Raw genomic sequence first — 14,233 nt, forward strand, 5'->3', positions numbered from 1 at the left:
GCATATATATATGCTACTTAAACATAAAACAAGTTTTAAAATAAAAAACAAAATGTACAGGGAGGCGGATGCGGCTCAAACGGTTGGGCTCCCATCTACCATATGGGAGGCCCTGGGTTTGCTTCCCAAGGCCTCCTTGTGAAGGCAAGCTGGCCTGTGTCCATCGAGAGCTGACAGCCCATGCCCCACGGAGAGCTGACGGCCCACACCCTGTGGAGAGTTGGTGCACCAAGATGACGCAACAAAGGGAAACAAGCAGACACAGAAGAACACACAGTGAATGAACACGGAGAGCAGAGAGCAAGCAAGCAGCAAGGTGGGGGGTATAAATAAATAAATAAATAAATAAATAAATAAATAAATAAATAAACAAATAAATAAATACATCTTTTTTAAAAAGTACAGTCTTCTTAGGTGTCAGTTTTTAAATTTTAACTTCAGCAAAAATACAGAGGCTTAGAGCTCTCAAAAGTAAGATCATTATAGGCATCTCTTTGTACAAAACTTAAGCGATTATTTCAGTCCTCTGATGATTTTTGGGTATTAATGTCAACAGCTAACCTTTTTTTCCCATACTTAGAGTCTGTATAAACTTGCCAATGAAGAAGCCAAGAAGAAAGGCTATGACCTGCGTAGCGACGCCATCCCAATCGTGGCCGCCAAGGCCTCCAGAGACATCGCCAGTGACGTGAGTTGTCAGTTTTATTCTGACTATGTGATCAGTCTTGAATTTTCATTGAACTAAATATTTTAAGACTTATCGTGGGCCTTTGAAAATATATCTGATTAATTTGTTTGGATTTTTCAAAAACTCAATTTTGGAGAGAAATGAAAAAGTTGATGTACATGAAAGGGGTTTGTAACCTGCAGGACACAGTATCGTCAGTGAAAACAGACCACAAAGAATGGGGAAAGATCCATTCATGAGTAAGATGTTAGAGTATAGCTGCAGGCATGGAGATGCTTATATAAAAATTACCATTGTGCTTACAGAAAGTATAAATCATTCATTTAAGTTCTCCCAGTGAGAATCAGGGTCTGGCTTTATATAGCATTTTAATACACAATGTTAAGAAACACATATGATACTTGCATTACAAATCACCATTCAAAGATTATAAAAAGGAGACAATTGGTGGGTCCCAGAGTTGGCTACTGGCCCAAGCTGGAGCCCTTGATAACAGTTCCTTGCCCTGTATCATGTACCTCCCAGAGAATACCATCATTCTTGAGCAACAGATGATTGCTCTGAAAATCAAGACTCACTCTTCAAGTGTAATATGTTCTCCTTTATATTAGAAAATCTTGTTAGTGACTTGCCTTAGTTTATACATGTTGGTATCTCTCCAGCTAGAGGCTTTATCCTAACAATAATAAGCAATAATAACTAGGAGGTCATGAAAACCCTTGCTAAGAGCTTTATGTGCATTTCCTCACTTCTTCTTCACCTTAACCCTAGAACATAGATATCATCATTATCCCCATTTTGTGGATTGCTTATGCAACTTGCCTAAATTCACATTCCTGGTGGGTGGTGGAGTGAAACTCCTGACAGCCTCATTCCTTACCAGTAGTACATTGCCTCCTGCTTCTTCATCTACACTTTCTCACTCCGCCATCTTGAAGAACAGAAGCATGTATTTTGCATCAGTTTGGCTCAGATTCCAGATATGAAATCAGTGGACATGGAATAACAAGGGCATGGTTGGCCTGTGCAGGGCTAGAACCCACGACCTTCTTAGGAGCATGCTCTAACCAGCTGGGCTGCTGGGTCAGCTTTGTTAGTATCATCCATTTTCAAAATGATGCCAAAAATTTGCCACCTCCGCTATACCCCTGAATCCATTATGAAATAAATTCTCTTCTGTTGCTACTGTAGGTAGTCCTTGACATAGGGTACTTCGTGCTGGCAGGACCCACCCACTCATTTTATTTTTTGTTATACACCAACCATGTCAGCAAGTGCATATTTTCCTGACATGTTTTCAGTGCATACGGTGCAATTCTTCAGGCCCCCTGGTTCAGATGGCCTTTCCCCACCATTGTGTGCTTCGTGCTGCCAGAAATCTTCCCATTACCAGGCCATAGGTGATTTTACATGTGTGCTCAAATTGTATGAATGCCATCTATTTTACTACCTCTAGAGCTTTCTAGGGTAAAGGCCAAGACAGTTGCCCAAGTTGCTGCTTATTAGCAAAAGTCAGTTGAACAATGGCTTGAGCAAGATGAATACTTGTAGCCTCTAAGCTTATAATAAGAACCGGATTTGTATGTTTTCTTGTCAGTACAAATACAAAGATGGCTACCGCAAGCAGGTGGGCCACCACATTGGAGCCCGAAACATTGAGGATGACCCCAAGATGATGTGGTCCATGCATGTGGCCAAGATGCAGAGCGACAGGGAGTACAAGAAGGACTTTGAGAAGTGGAAGACCAAGTACAGCAGCCCAGTCGACATGCTGGGGGTGGTGCTGGCCAAGAAGTGCCAGGCCTTGGTGAGCGACGTGGACTATAAGAACTACCTGCACCAGTGGATCTGCCTGCCCGACCAGAACGACGTCATCCACGCACGGCGGGCCTATGACCTCCAGAGCGACGTGAGTAACGCAGCCATTTGCAGGCAGAAATAATTTCAACTGTGTGAAAGTTATCCTTCATATACAGTCCAGTGACCTGCTCAAGCCAGGATTTGTTATTTGAATCAGAGGATGGTTTTTTGCTTTATTGTGAATACATTAGTAGTATTATATAGAAGTGAAGTTTTACTAGCTGGACCTGGTCATATAAAGGTGGAGCTGGAATTAAGCAATGTTAGAATCTCGGGTCCACCAGAGGGAGACATTTTCTTTTACTCTTTAGCGGGTAAAGAAAACAAACTTACTTTGTTTTGTTTTTTTAAATTAATTTATTTATTTATAGATCAGAAATTTTATTAGTTCTTTATGCTTGGAATATAGAAAATAAAGCCCTATAATTTTCCCATAGTGAGGGCATCTGGTCCCATTTTATCCTTAATTTGGACAATTACATTCTTTTTTTTTTCATTGTGGCACATTCATTGCATTTGGTGAATACATTTTAGAGCACTGCTGCACTGCACAGATTATAGTTTACATTCACTGCACGGATTATAGTTTACATTGTAGTTTACACTCTCCCCCAGTACTTTCAGTGGGTTATGGCAGGATATATAATGTCCTGCATCTGTCCCGGTAATATCATTTAGGACAACTGAAAAGTTATCCTGGAATCTGTTTTTGGCCTCCTTACAAAACAAATGAGATTGTAATTTTTAAAATGCTAATGCCTGCTAAAAAGCTAAATGTTACTTTTATGAAATAAAATAAGTCCCTGTCTCTGAGGCACTTCCTGCCTCTGAGGGTGCTCTCTCTGTGCAAGAGTCACATGATAATGGCAGAACCTCATACCTATTGGAAGCAAATACACGATCTCAAACCTGGGGTGGAAGAAGCACATTCCCACACTATATATTTTATAAACGTTTGAAGGAATTGTTAAACACTAGAGAGCTTTAGAGAATAAAAACAATTAATAATAGGCATTAATTGACTGTTCCTAGAAACTGTACAGCCCACCTGTGAACACTCCCACATCTGTTCTGTAGCTTTTGATGTAAAGAATCCTGTGTTTTGCAGTTCTCTCCAAAAAGAAAGACTTTGCCTACATGTAAAAGACAGTTTAGAAATGGTTTTTGTCACCTGTTGAATCACAGCGTTGACACACTGCTTTGCATGATCTCCTTGTTGAGTGCCTTTTCTAGATTGTCTTCCTCAAACAAGATTTGGTCTTAATAATGTAGAACACATTTGAAAAACTTAAAAGGACTCCAGAAGTATTAAATGTTACTGTTTCACTCTTGCTGCTGCTATTTAGGGGGCAATAACTAGTCAGCATAGGGCAATCCCAATAGGCTTTTTGTCTAGACTGCAAAATACCAGTTTATATTTTCTATTTAATTGCTGTTACAGGTGAAATCCTTCAAATGAGGCCCAATATCAATGTAATGAAGTAGTTAGGAAAAATTAAAGGATACACAAATTCTGTAGCAGAAAAAGGGATTTACATTAATGTGAGAAGTAAGGTAACAGGAAGATGATTCTGAAAAGAATTCACACTCCCCCCCTGAGAACGTGGTAGGGAAGGAGCTGGGACCCCTGGACTAATTCGTTGTTATTGTCCTGAAACTTGGACAGTGTTCAGCCACTAAAAGTTTGCCTCAGGTTTTCAGATGTTCTATATCATTACTATATTTTTACTTCTCTCTTTTAAAGAGCACAATGAAAATTTTGAAATATAAGAAAAAGGACATAGAGGATAATAATTCAACATAATCCAACCACTCAAAAGGCCCACTCTTCACATAATTTATTTTTTTTCCTTTTTCTGTCTTTTTTTTTTTAATATTACATTAAAAAAATATGAGGTCCCATATGCCCCACACCCCCTTCACCCCCCTCCTCGCCCCAAAACAACAATCTCTTCTATCACCATGAGACACTCATTGCATTTGGTGAATACATCTCTGAGCACCGCTGCACCTCATGGTCAGTGGTCCACATTATAGCCCTCACTCTCCCATGTTCCATTCAGTGGGTCATGGAAGGACATACAATATCCGGTAACTGTCCCTGCAGCATTACCCAGGACAACTCCAAGTCCCAAAAACGCCTCCACATGTCATCTCTTCCTCCCATTCCCCACACCCAGCAGCCACCATGGCCACTTTATCCACACCAATGCCACATTTTCTTCGATGACTAATCACAATAGTTCATAAATAGAATATCAGTGAGTCCACTCTAATCCATATGCTATTCCTCCACCCTGTGGACCTTGGAATGGTTGTGTCCACTCCACATCTATATCAAGAGGGGGTTTAGATTCCACATGGATGCTGGATGCAATCCTCCTGCTTTCAGTTCCTCACATAATTTATACACACACTTTGCTTTAAGAACTATTTTTTGCATTTAATACTAGTTAATGACACTTCTACATATAAGCAAATCATTAGAAAATACCGCTTTTGTAGCTGCAGTGTGTTCCATGTGGCTACACCTAACATTTATTTGATATGCTATGGTTGAACAGGGTATGGTTTCTCCCACTCAGGGCTGGCATTCTATTCCTGTGCACAGGGATGTTATAATTTTAACAATATTTTCTGAACTGACTGATAAAAGATGATAGTTGGAATCGCTCTTCTCCTAAGAACCTGAAATATTTGATAAGTTTTTGCTATTGTTAGGAGACAGTTTTGGGTCATTTTTGAACAAAGGTTCTCTTTTAGTCTGCCTAATCCAAAGGACGTATTTTCTATGAAAAGGAAACAGAATTGTACTTTGCTATTGATTCCATTTGCGTCTTTACCTCAAATCTTTCCATCTTGATGGAGCATTTCTGCCTTTTTCTTCATCACAGAATGTCTACAAGTCAGACCTTGAATGGATGAGAGGCATTGGCTGGGTCCCCATTGGGTCTCTGGATGTGGTCAAATGCAAGAGGGCTGCAGAAATCCTGAGCGACAACCTCTACCGCCAGCCCCCAGACAAGCTGAAATTTACCAGCGTGCCTGATTCTCTGGAACAGGTGCTGGCCAAGAACAACGCCATCACCATGAACAAGGTGAGCCCCAACTGCCTGAAGGATTTCCAAGACACCAAAGATGTTATTACACTTTAATGGCTAGTGAGCCAAAGTTCCCTGGAGGTGTGGACTCGCACCTTTTGAATTCAACATTTACCTTTTGAATTACATACTTGAAATTCTCTTATGCCCAGTCTCTTTTTTTTTTTTTTTCTTTATTAGAGAAGTTGTAGGTTTACAGAAAAATCATGCAAAAAATACAGAATTCCCATACACCACCTCTTATTAACACCTTGTATTGGTGTGGAACATTTGTTACAATTGATTTGATGAAAGTACATTTTTATAATTCTACTATTAATTATAGTCCATGATTTAACTTAGGGTTCAAAATTTGTGTTGTACAGTTTCACGGATTTTTAAAAAAAAGTTTCTTGTTACCATATGTACAACCTAACATTTTCCCTTTTAACGACATTTGGATATGTATTTCAGTGCTGGTAATTACATTCACAATATTGTGCTACCATCACCACCATCCATTACCAAAACATTCCCATTATTCCAAACAAGAACACTGTACATTTTAAGCCTTAACTTCCCATTCCTTATTCCCACTCTGTCCCCTAGTAACCTAAAATTTAGATTCCAACTCTGTGAGTTTGCTTATTATAATTATTTCATATCAGTGAGATCATACAGTTTTTGTCCTTTTGTGCCTGGCTCACTTTGCTCAACATGATATCTTCAAGGTTCATTTGTGTTGTCACATGTATCAGAACGTCATTTCTTTTTAACGCTGAAAATAGTCCATTGTATGTATATACCTCATTTTATTTATCCATTCATCAGTTGGTGGACACTTGGGTTGCTTCCATCTTTTGGCAATTGTGAATAATGCCACTATAAATACTGGTATGCAAATTTCTGTTTGAGTCCCTACTTTCAATTATTTTGTGTACATATCTATTAGTGGGATTGCCGGGTCATATGATAATTCTACACTTAACTTTCTAAGGATCTGCCAAACTGTCTGTCACAATGGCTGCACCATTTTACATTGCCACCAGCAACAAATGAGTGTTCCTATTCGTCTATATCCTCTCCAACCCTTATAATTTTCTTCCTTTTTTTTTTTTTTTTTTGATAGTAGCCATTGTAGTGGATATGAAATAGTACCTCAGTGTGGTTTTGATTTGCATTTCCCTGATAGGTAATGATGTTGAGCATCTTTTCATATGCTTTCTGGCCACCTGTGTATCTTCTTTAGAGAGATATTTATTCAAGTCTTTTGCCCATTTTTAATTGAATTGTTTGTCTTTTTGTTGTTAAGTTGAAGAATTTCTTTGTATATTCTGGGTATTATATATTTATCAAATATGCTTATTCCCAGTCTTTTATCCTTGATAACTAGTGGTAAGTCTCAAATCTCCAATTGAATGTCTTATATCCAGTTCTGGTTTGTTTTTCCTAATTAGGTCAACAATAGCCTTGTTTTAATTTGACTTCTTTTAAATTTCCATTTCAAGTGGTTTTCTATCAACACCTTACCTTCTTTTATAGCGCTTATATACAGAAGCCTGGGACAAAGACAAAACTCAAATTCATATAATGCCGGATACACCAGAGATCATGTTGGCAAGACAGAACAAAGTCAACTACAGTGAGGTAGGGTAAAATTCTGTGGTGCTACACTTACCTTGTTTAATTTGTTTTGCTGCACTTCTGCAGAAATACTCATGCCTCAGCCATCACAGTGCATGCAGCTCTTTCTTATGAACCCTCAGCTCGTCCAACCTTTTATCTCTAGGTAAATTATGTTCCATAGGATTCCACAGACACACTGAAGTCACCTTGTCATTTTAGTTTATGACCATTGTCAGTTCAGGTCAGTGGAACTTTGAGTAGTCAAAGTTCCACTTGGCATTTCCAAGGAGCAGGATTGCCAGAAAAAATATTGGCCTAAAATTCAAATTTAACTGGGTATGTATTCTTTTCCACCTTAGCCCTAAACAAATTGAGAAATAAAGTAAAGAAGTAAAAATAGAGGTCAAAATCTCACATTTTTTAAACTGATAAAGTTAGGTTAATGGAAACATTTGCCAATTGGCCAAATGCGCTTATTAACTGAATCTCAAATTTAGGCTTCCCGCCCAGGTACAGGCCATACTGGAGCAGGGCAAGCTGCCTTTTCAGAGGTGAGGCCTGCTTAGGAGCAGAGGAGGGCACCAGCCTTTTCCTGCAAGGGAGAAGGTGGAAGCTGAGCTGAGCACACCCAGTTACCCCATCCCTTCTAATGATTTAACTCAGTAAATCACTGCAATGCTCCTTGAGTTAAAGTGAGTTAAAGGGGGCAGAGAGTGATTGGAGTCAGAATAATTGAGCTCCTTTTATAAAAAGAGGACCTCAGATTGGGGAAGGAGTGTTCTGCATTAATAACTATGCTTTTTTATTTCTTAAAAGCCGATTTTAGAAGGACATGTTTTATTAATATGATACAACCAAGATTTAGAAACTTAAAATTAATTATAGTCAAGTTAACTATATTTTAAATTGTACTTAAATTTTTTTCTGGTTCATTTTTCTAAACATTATAAAATATTGTATATTTGTCATAAAATTTTTAAGTAATAGTAAAATTATGTATATTGTATGTGTAAATGAATAATATTAAACCAAGTTTCTGCAATTTCTTTTTCACGTAGAAATCTTTGTAAATGGGGCTTTGTCCGTGTTAATACCCATTGATATACTTCATTTGTTCCTAACACTATATAATATCTTTTGGTCTGGATATAATATAATTTATTTACTTTCCACTATTGCTATAAATTTAGATTGTTTCCAGTTCCTAGCCTTTTGGTAATTATGTGTTATAAGTCACTTGGTAATCTCCAAGGTGTTGCTGTCAAACCTTTTGATTTTACTCTTGACTTTCTTTCTGTAGACTCTGTATAAACTTGCCAATGAGGAAGCAAAGAAGAAAGGCTACGACTTGCGAAGTGATGCCATCCCGATCTTGGCCGCCAAGGCCTCCAGAGACATCGCCAGTGACGTGAGTAGCAACACCCTAGATATATGGAGGGATGAGGGGGCTGGGTCATTATTACAACAGGAAGATGCAGCTGTGTTCCTGTTGGAGCAGATTATTGACTTAGTTTTCAAAATCAGAGAAATGTTTTTCCTTTGAAGAAATTCATTCACATTTTTAAATCCAAAAGCCTTTAATATGCAGGTCCCATAGAGGGACTGTGTGCACGAAACTTCAGTATAAAAGAATTGAGTCCACAATTGCTTGTATCTATAATTATGAGATATTCACCTCCATATTTTGACACTTAGCCCTCACAGAAATAAAAAAATACCAGAGGAGTTTAAAAATAACTTGATTAGATGTATTGGTTGAACACCAGAAAAAAACTTGGTTCAACTAGGCCCAGGAAAATCATCTTTCCCTAAACCTGGTTTTTATTTCTGCCAACTTTTTCTTTGAAAAAAATATTTTGGGTTTCCTTGTGAGTTCCTTTTAAATGAGAACAGAATGACAAAAACAAACAAAAACAACAAATCGTTGAACTTGATTTCTCTTTATGCTATCTCTGAAAGAAGTGGGTCCTTTCTGGAGAACTCAGACTCCTATAAAGATATATTACAATTTATGTGATGTTTTGTCCAAAGTAAATATCCATAGCCAACACTCACCACAACATCAACAATAAATTGCCTTCTTGTGGGTATATGGTCCAGTTTCTCATGTGATTTCTACATTGCCGATAGCTTCAAACAAGTCTTGACCAAACTTTGTCAGCCTGAGCAGGGCATGCAGAATGGAAAACACAAGCCAGCCCATTTCAGGGAGAGACGCTAAAGTCACTGGGGTCAAGGGCCCCAGTGAAAGTTAACAGAACCAGAGTTGGGAGAGGTGATGGCTAAAGGGCCGAATGATACTTCCAGACTCAGGAACAGCATTCCCAAAATCACATAAGATTTCTGGGTTAGTGAGTTTACTGCTCCAAGATGAAGAAAGGTAACAGACAAAACTGGTTGATTTTCCAAAAAGTGTTGCTGCTTTTATTTCCAGGGACTTTATAGTGTGCAAACTATAGGACTATGTAGTTTGGGCACTGACTTTTCTTGCTGAAAACTCTAATCAGATTTACGGGGGAAGGGAGAAGTTGATGTTCAGATGATTCCATTTCTCTGGAAGGATTACTGATTTTAAAATAAAAAATTTTTAAATTAACAGACTTCTAACTTTATCCATTCACTTTCATTTTTAAAATGATTCCTTTCATTTCAGTACAAATACAAAGAAGGGTACCGCAAGCAGGTGGGCCACCACATTGGAGCCCGAAACATTGAGGATGACCCCAAGATGATGTGGTCCATGCATGTGGCCAAGATGCAGAGCGACAGGGAGTACAAGAAGGACTTTGAGAAGTGGAAGACCAAGTACAGCAGCCCAGTCGACATGCTGGGGGTGGTGCTGGCCAAGAAGTGCCAGGCCTTGGTGAGCGACGTGGACTACAAGAACTACCTGCACCAGTGGATCTGCCTGCCCGACCAGAACGACGTCATCCACGCACGGCGGGCCTATGACCTCCAGAGCGACGTGAGTGTCTGAGACCCATTACATACTACTGGTGACCATACTCACGATAGTAACAGAGAGAGTACGTAGACAGTTTAGATCAAGTCCTCAGAAGGCCTGATCTTTCTTCTTCTCTCTGTCCCTCATTCACTGTGCCCTGCTTTCTTTTAGAGAGTGTAGTACCATGAGGTTATCCAGTCTAGCCTTCATATTTTAAGAGATATAGGCATGAAGTTAGACGATCTAAATTTTCCAGTCTCCTTCTTTTATTTTTGATATTGAGGATCATAATGACTTCTGTAATGGTGGCTTTTGTGTTTGATCTCACCAGAATGTTTACAAGTCAGACCTTGAATGGATGAGAGGCATTGGCTGGGTCCCCATTGGGTCTCTGGATGTGGTCAAATGCAAGAGGGCTGCAGAAATCCTGAGCGACAACCTCTACCGCCAGCCCCCAGACAAGCTGAAATTTACCAGCGTGCCTGATTCTCTGGAACAGGTGCTGGCCAAGAACAACGCCATCACCATGAACAAGGTGAGCCCACAACATGGGGCAAATAAAAAAGAGGACTCTCCATCTTTCAGCATGTCTGTGATTAATTGAGTCTTTTTTGTTTTACCTAATTAAATTGCCATCCAATGTATAGTGTTTTTTTTCTCTGTTCAGTTACATAATATTCCAAAAATAAATGCAGGAATTTCTGCTTTGACGTTCCTTTTGAAATGGCTAGAGTTAAAACTAGGGCAGTTCCTTGGGGTTCAAATTATTTGAAATCTACAAGTTATTTATGGTTTTGTGTCAAGGTTCCGTTCTTGCTGGGTAAATATCTAGGTCAGCATGAAACAAACAAGTCAGATGCCAATCTCCATAAGATTATCAAAAATAGATCTAGAGATGGCTTATCCAGGTACATTTGCAGTTAAAAACAAACAAACAAATGAAACCATGGAAAGACTGTGTTAATATAGCAAACGTGTAGATGTGATGTATGTATGCTTGGGAAGTACTTGGTTTTAATTTATTTTGGCTGTGGGGGAGTGACTTGTAACCAAACACACACACACGTGTTTTTTTCGTCTTATTCTACTAACTATACATATTGTTTTAACATAATGCTATGTGTAGTTAGTGATAATAACTACCTTGTGACAGCAAAGATGTTAAAAGAGTACAATTTATAACATCTAACACAGATAGCAACAAGGCAGTCTTTCAACCTTGATCTCTTATTTGGAAACTTCCATTTAAAACAAACTGTTTTTCTCGTGCATTAACCTTTCTTATTCTTCACAGCGCTTATACACAGAAGCCTGGGACAAAGACAAGACCCAAATCCACATCATGCCAGATACACCTGAAATTATGTTGGCAAGACAAAACAAAATAAATTATAGTGTGGTAAGAACATTTTTTCATTTCCTTGATATGACCAATGGATTTTTGCTGATGTAGTAGTAATACCAGAGTTATGGGTTTAATCCTCATTTGAATCAACTAGCTTAGTTTTGGGGTTTTTTTTCATGCCCATGACCCTACCTTGAACATACATTTCTTGGTATTAAAAAAATTAAGAGGGCGAGCAGATATAGCTCAAGTGGTTCAGTGCCCGCTTCTCATGTACAAGGCCCTAGGTTCAGTAACTTGTACCTCCTAACAAAAAAATAAGAGATAGATAAGTAGTTAAATGCAAAAATATCTCCATGTCAGGAGAAAAATTTTAAAACCCTCAAATTCAACTGAGACATATTGTCATTTTCATTAAAAAGTAGATGTTGTTAATTTTCAGATTAAGTACTTGCCTCAAAATTTGTTTCATGAGTTTTCTTCTGCTACCTCATCTGTAAAATGGGATAAAAACACTTCTCCAGAAGAATTTTTATGATGATGAAATCAGGTAGAATATATAACATGTATCTGGCCCAAAGAAGTTGCTTTAAAATTTTTTATTTCTTCCATTCTCACTCAGGTCCCCGTGAAGATTAGATTTAATATGCTCAAAATAACTTGGTTTATTTACAAGAACTGAAATAAGAATTCTTAAATTCATCCATTTCAATATTGCCTGAGAACAATAAAATATGTTCTTTTTATGATCTCTCTCCAGCCTCACTTAAACTTGTCATCACATATTTGGGCAACCTAACAATATTGCTACAGAAATAGCTTCTTGCCCAATTGCTCCAAAGTCCAAAGTTTATCTGGTTTAATCAAGAAAAAAAATACTGATTTCTTACATGTTTGCATGCTTTCATTTAAAGACTTTTCTTCATTTTGAAAAGATAGGAAAATTGAAGAACTTATTTTCAAGACTTGACTCTATTTATTATTTACCCATATTAATTACTTTTGCCTCTAATGGTGTCATCCTAAAGGGGAAACATTTTTATATCAAATAACCATGACAGGTGAAGCTATGAAGATGTAATTTCCATTTCTCCAGCATTATAAAATGGTCTTGACCCAAGGACAAGCCTGATATAAATATTGTATCGGCCTCGGCCTCAATCATTTTTGAATGTGCACTTTTTCTCTGGGTCACCAAGCTTCTCTGTTGGATTAGCTTCTCCCTGGAGGGCTGTCTCTCCAGGGCAGATGAATTTAGTTTCTTTCCAAGACAGTAATGAAGCTTTTAAGCCTCTCCCTTTATTGAGATTAGGTCAGATGAAGTAAATTTTTTTCTCAGGTGGCTAAGAGGAAAATGGACTTTTGTTTTAATTTCTAAAAATTTCAGTTGGATTTACTTTCTTTAAAATTACCTGACTGTGTTAATGCCCTGAAACCTTTGTTCTGAATATTAGAGTTCAGAAAGGCCCGCTCAAATCTCTTCTCTACCCATTGCCAGTGGCATGTTTATTCCATGCTTTGTTAAACAAATATAAAGACAAGAACAAACCACATTTTATTTTTCCCTCCTGCATTCTCATTTACATGTTTTAATTCTCTTAGGTAAATGAATTATCAAACAAACTTTAAAAAGCAGCCTGATGGTAACTAAATGTGTTTAACTCTTTGAAGCCATGGTTTTCTTCAAAAGTTGGAAGAATTAATGAAGTCAATTGCTTTGTCCTGACGCCATAAGATGATTCAAGCACATCTTTCCCACTTATACTATAAGGGTGAATTTAAACATTTATTCCTCAAAGGGAAAATATAACAGATAAAGTATTTCACTCTCCAATTGCAAAAGAAACACTTCTAGAAACTTTTAGGAAGAACAAATAATCTTAGGATTTTATCTTAAACATATAAGTTTATTCTTTTACTTTGGCTTTTCCTTGCAAAATTTCAATTTGGAAAGAAAGTAAACTGTTACATCTTTTTTTGTTTGTTTGAGGTTACGTCTTAATAACATGTATAAAAAATATAAAATAATGTTCCACTAGGACTCATCAGTCATTTACAGTGTCATTTTAAAAAAGAAGAAAGTCACACCAGTCCCAGCAGTTTCTCCGATGCATGCCCCAGAGTATTTTTAAAAAATAAATTCTGCCAAACAGATAATTTAAGTCGTAGTGTCCACCAAAATCTTTTTCTTTTTAAAGGAGAATTTTTCTCTATGTTTTTTTTTATTTTTTATTTTTTATTTATCTCCCCATCCCCACCCCCGCCCCGGTTGTCTGTTCTCTGTGTCCATTTGCTGCGTGTTCTTTTGTCCGATTCTGTTGTCAGCGGCACAGGGAATCTGTGTTTCTTTTCATTACGTCATCTTGCTGCGTCAGCTCTCCATGTGTGCAGCGCCATTCCTGGGCAGGCTGCACTTTCTCTGGCGCTGGGCGGCTCTCCTTACAGGGCGCACTCCTTGCACGTGGGGCTCCCCTACGCGGGGACACCCCTGCGTGGCACAGCACTCCTTGCGCGCATCAGCGCTGCACGTGGGCCAGCTCCACACGGGTCAAGGAGGCCCGGGGGTTGAACCGCGGACCTCCCATGTGGTAGATGGACGCCCTAACCACTGGGCCAAGTTCGCTTCCCCCAAAATCTTTTTCAACCAAGGCACCATGAGCCCCTATAAAGCCCACAAAGTCTCATTAAGA

The 14,233-nt window shown here is 38.4% G+C and overlaps 1 protein-coding gene across 10 annotated transcripts in view; it reads left to right on the forward strand.

Moving 5' to 3' along the window:
• NEB (nebulin) overlaps window positions 1-14,233 on the forward strand; it is a 220,411-nt gene that overhangs the window by 97,913 nt on the left and 108,265 nt on the right. For all 10 annotated transcript variants that reach the window (XM_058300922.1, XM_058300921.1, XM_058300925.2 and 7 more), the window contains exons 78-85: window positions 581-688; window positions 2,286-2,597; window positions 5,443-5,646; window positions 7,171-7,275; window positions 8,555-8,662; window positions 9,908-10,219; window positions 10,530-10,733; window positions 11,493-11,597. In XM_058300922.1, coding sequence (XP_058156905.1) covers window positions 581-688; window positions 2,286-2,597; window positions 5,443-5,646; window positions 7,171-7,275; window positions 8,555-8,662; window positions 9,908-10,219; window positions 10,530-10,733; window positions 11,493-11,597 — 1,458 coding nt within the window. The remainder of the gene's footprint in view (window positions 1-580; window positions 689-2,285; window positions 2,598-5,442; window positions 5,647-7,170; window positions 7,276-8,554; window positions 8,663-9,907; window positions 10,220-10,529; window positions 10,734-11,492; window positions 11,598-14,233) is intronic.

Source organism: Dasypus novemcinctus, chromosome 7 (assembly GCF_030445035.2).
Source record: "Dasypus novemcinctus isolate mDasNov1 chromosome 7, mDasNov1.1.hap2, whole genome shotgun sequence".
Taxonomy (NCBI): Eukaryota; Metazoa; Chordata; class Mammalia; order Cingulata; family Dasypodidae; genus Dasypus; species Dasypus novemcinctus.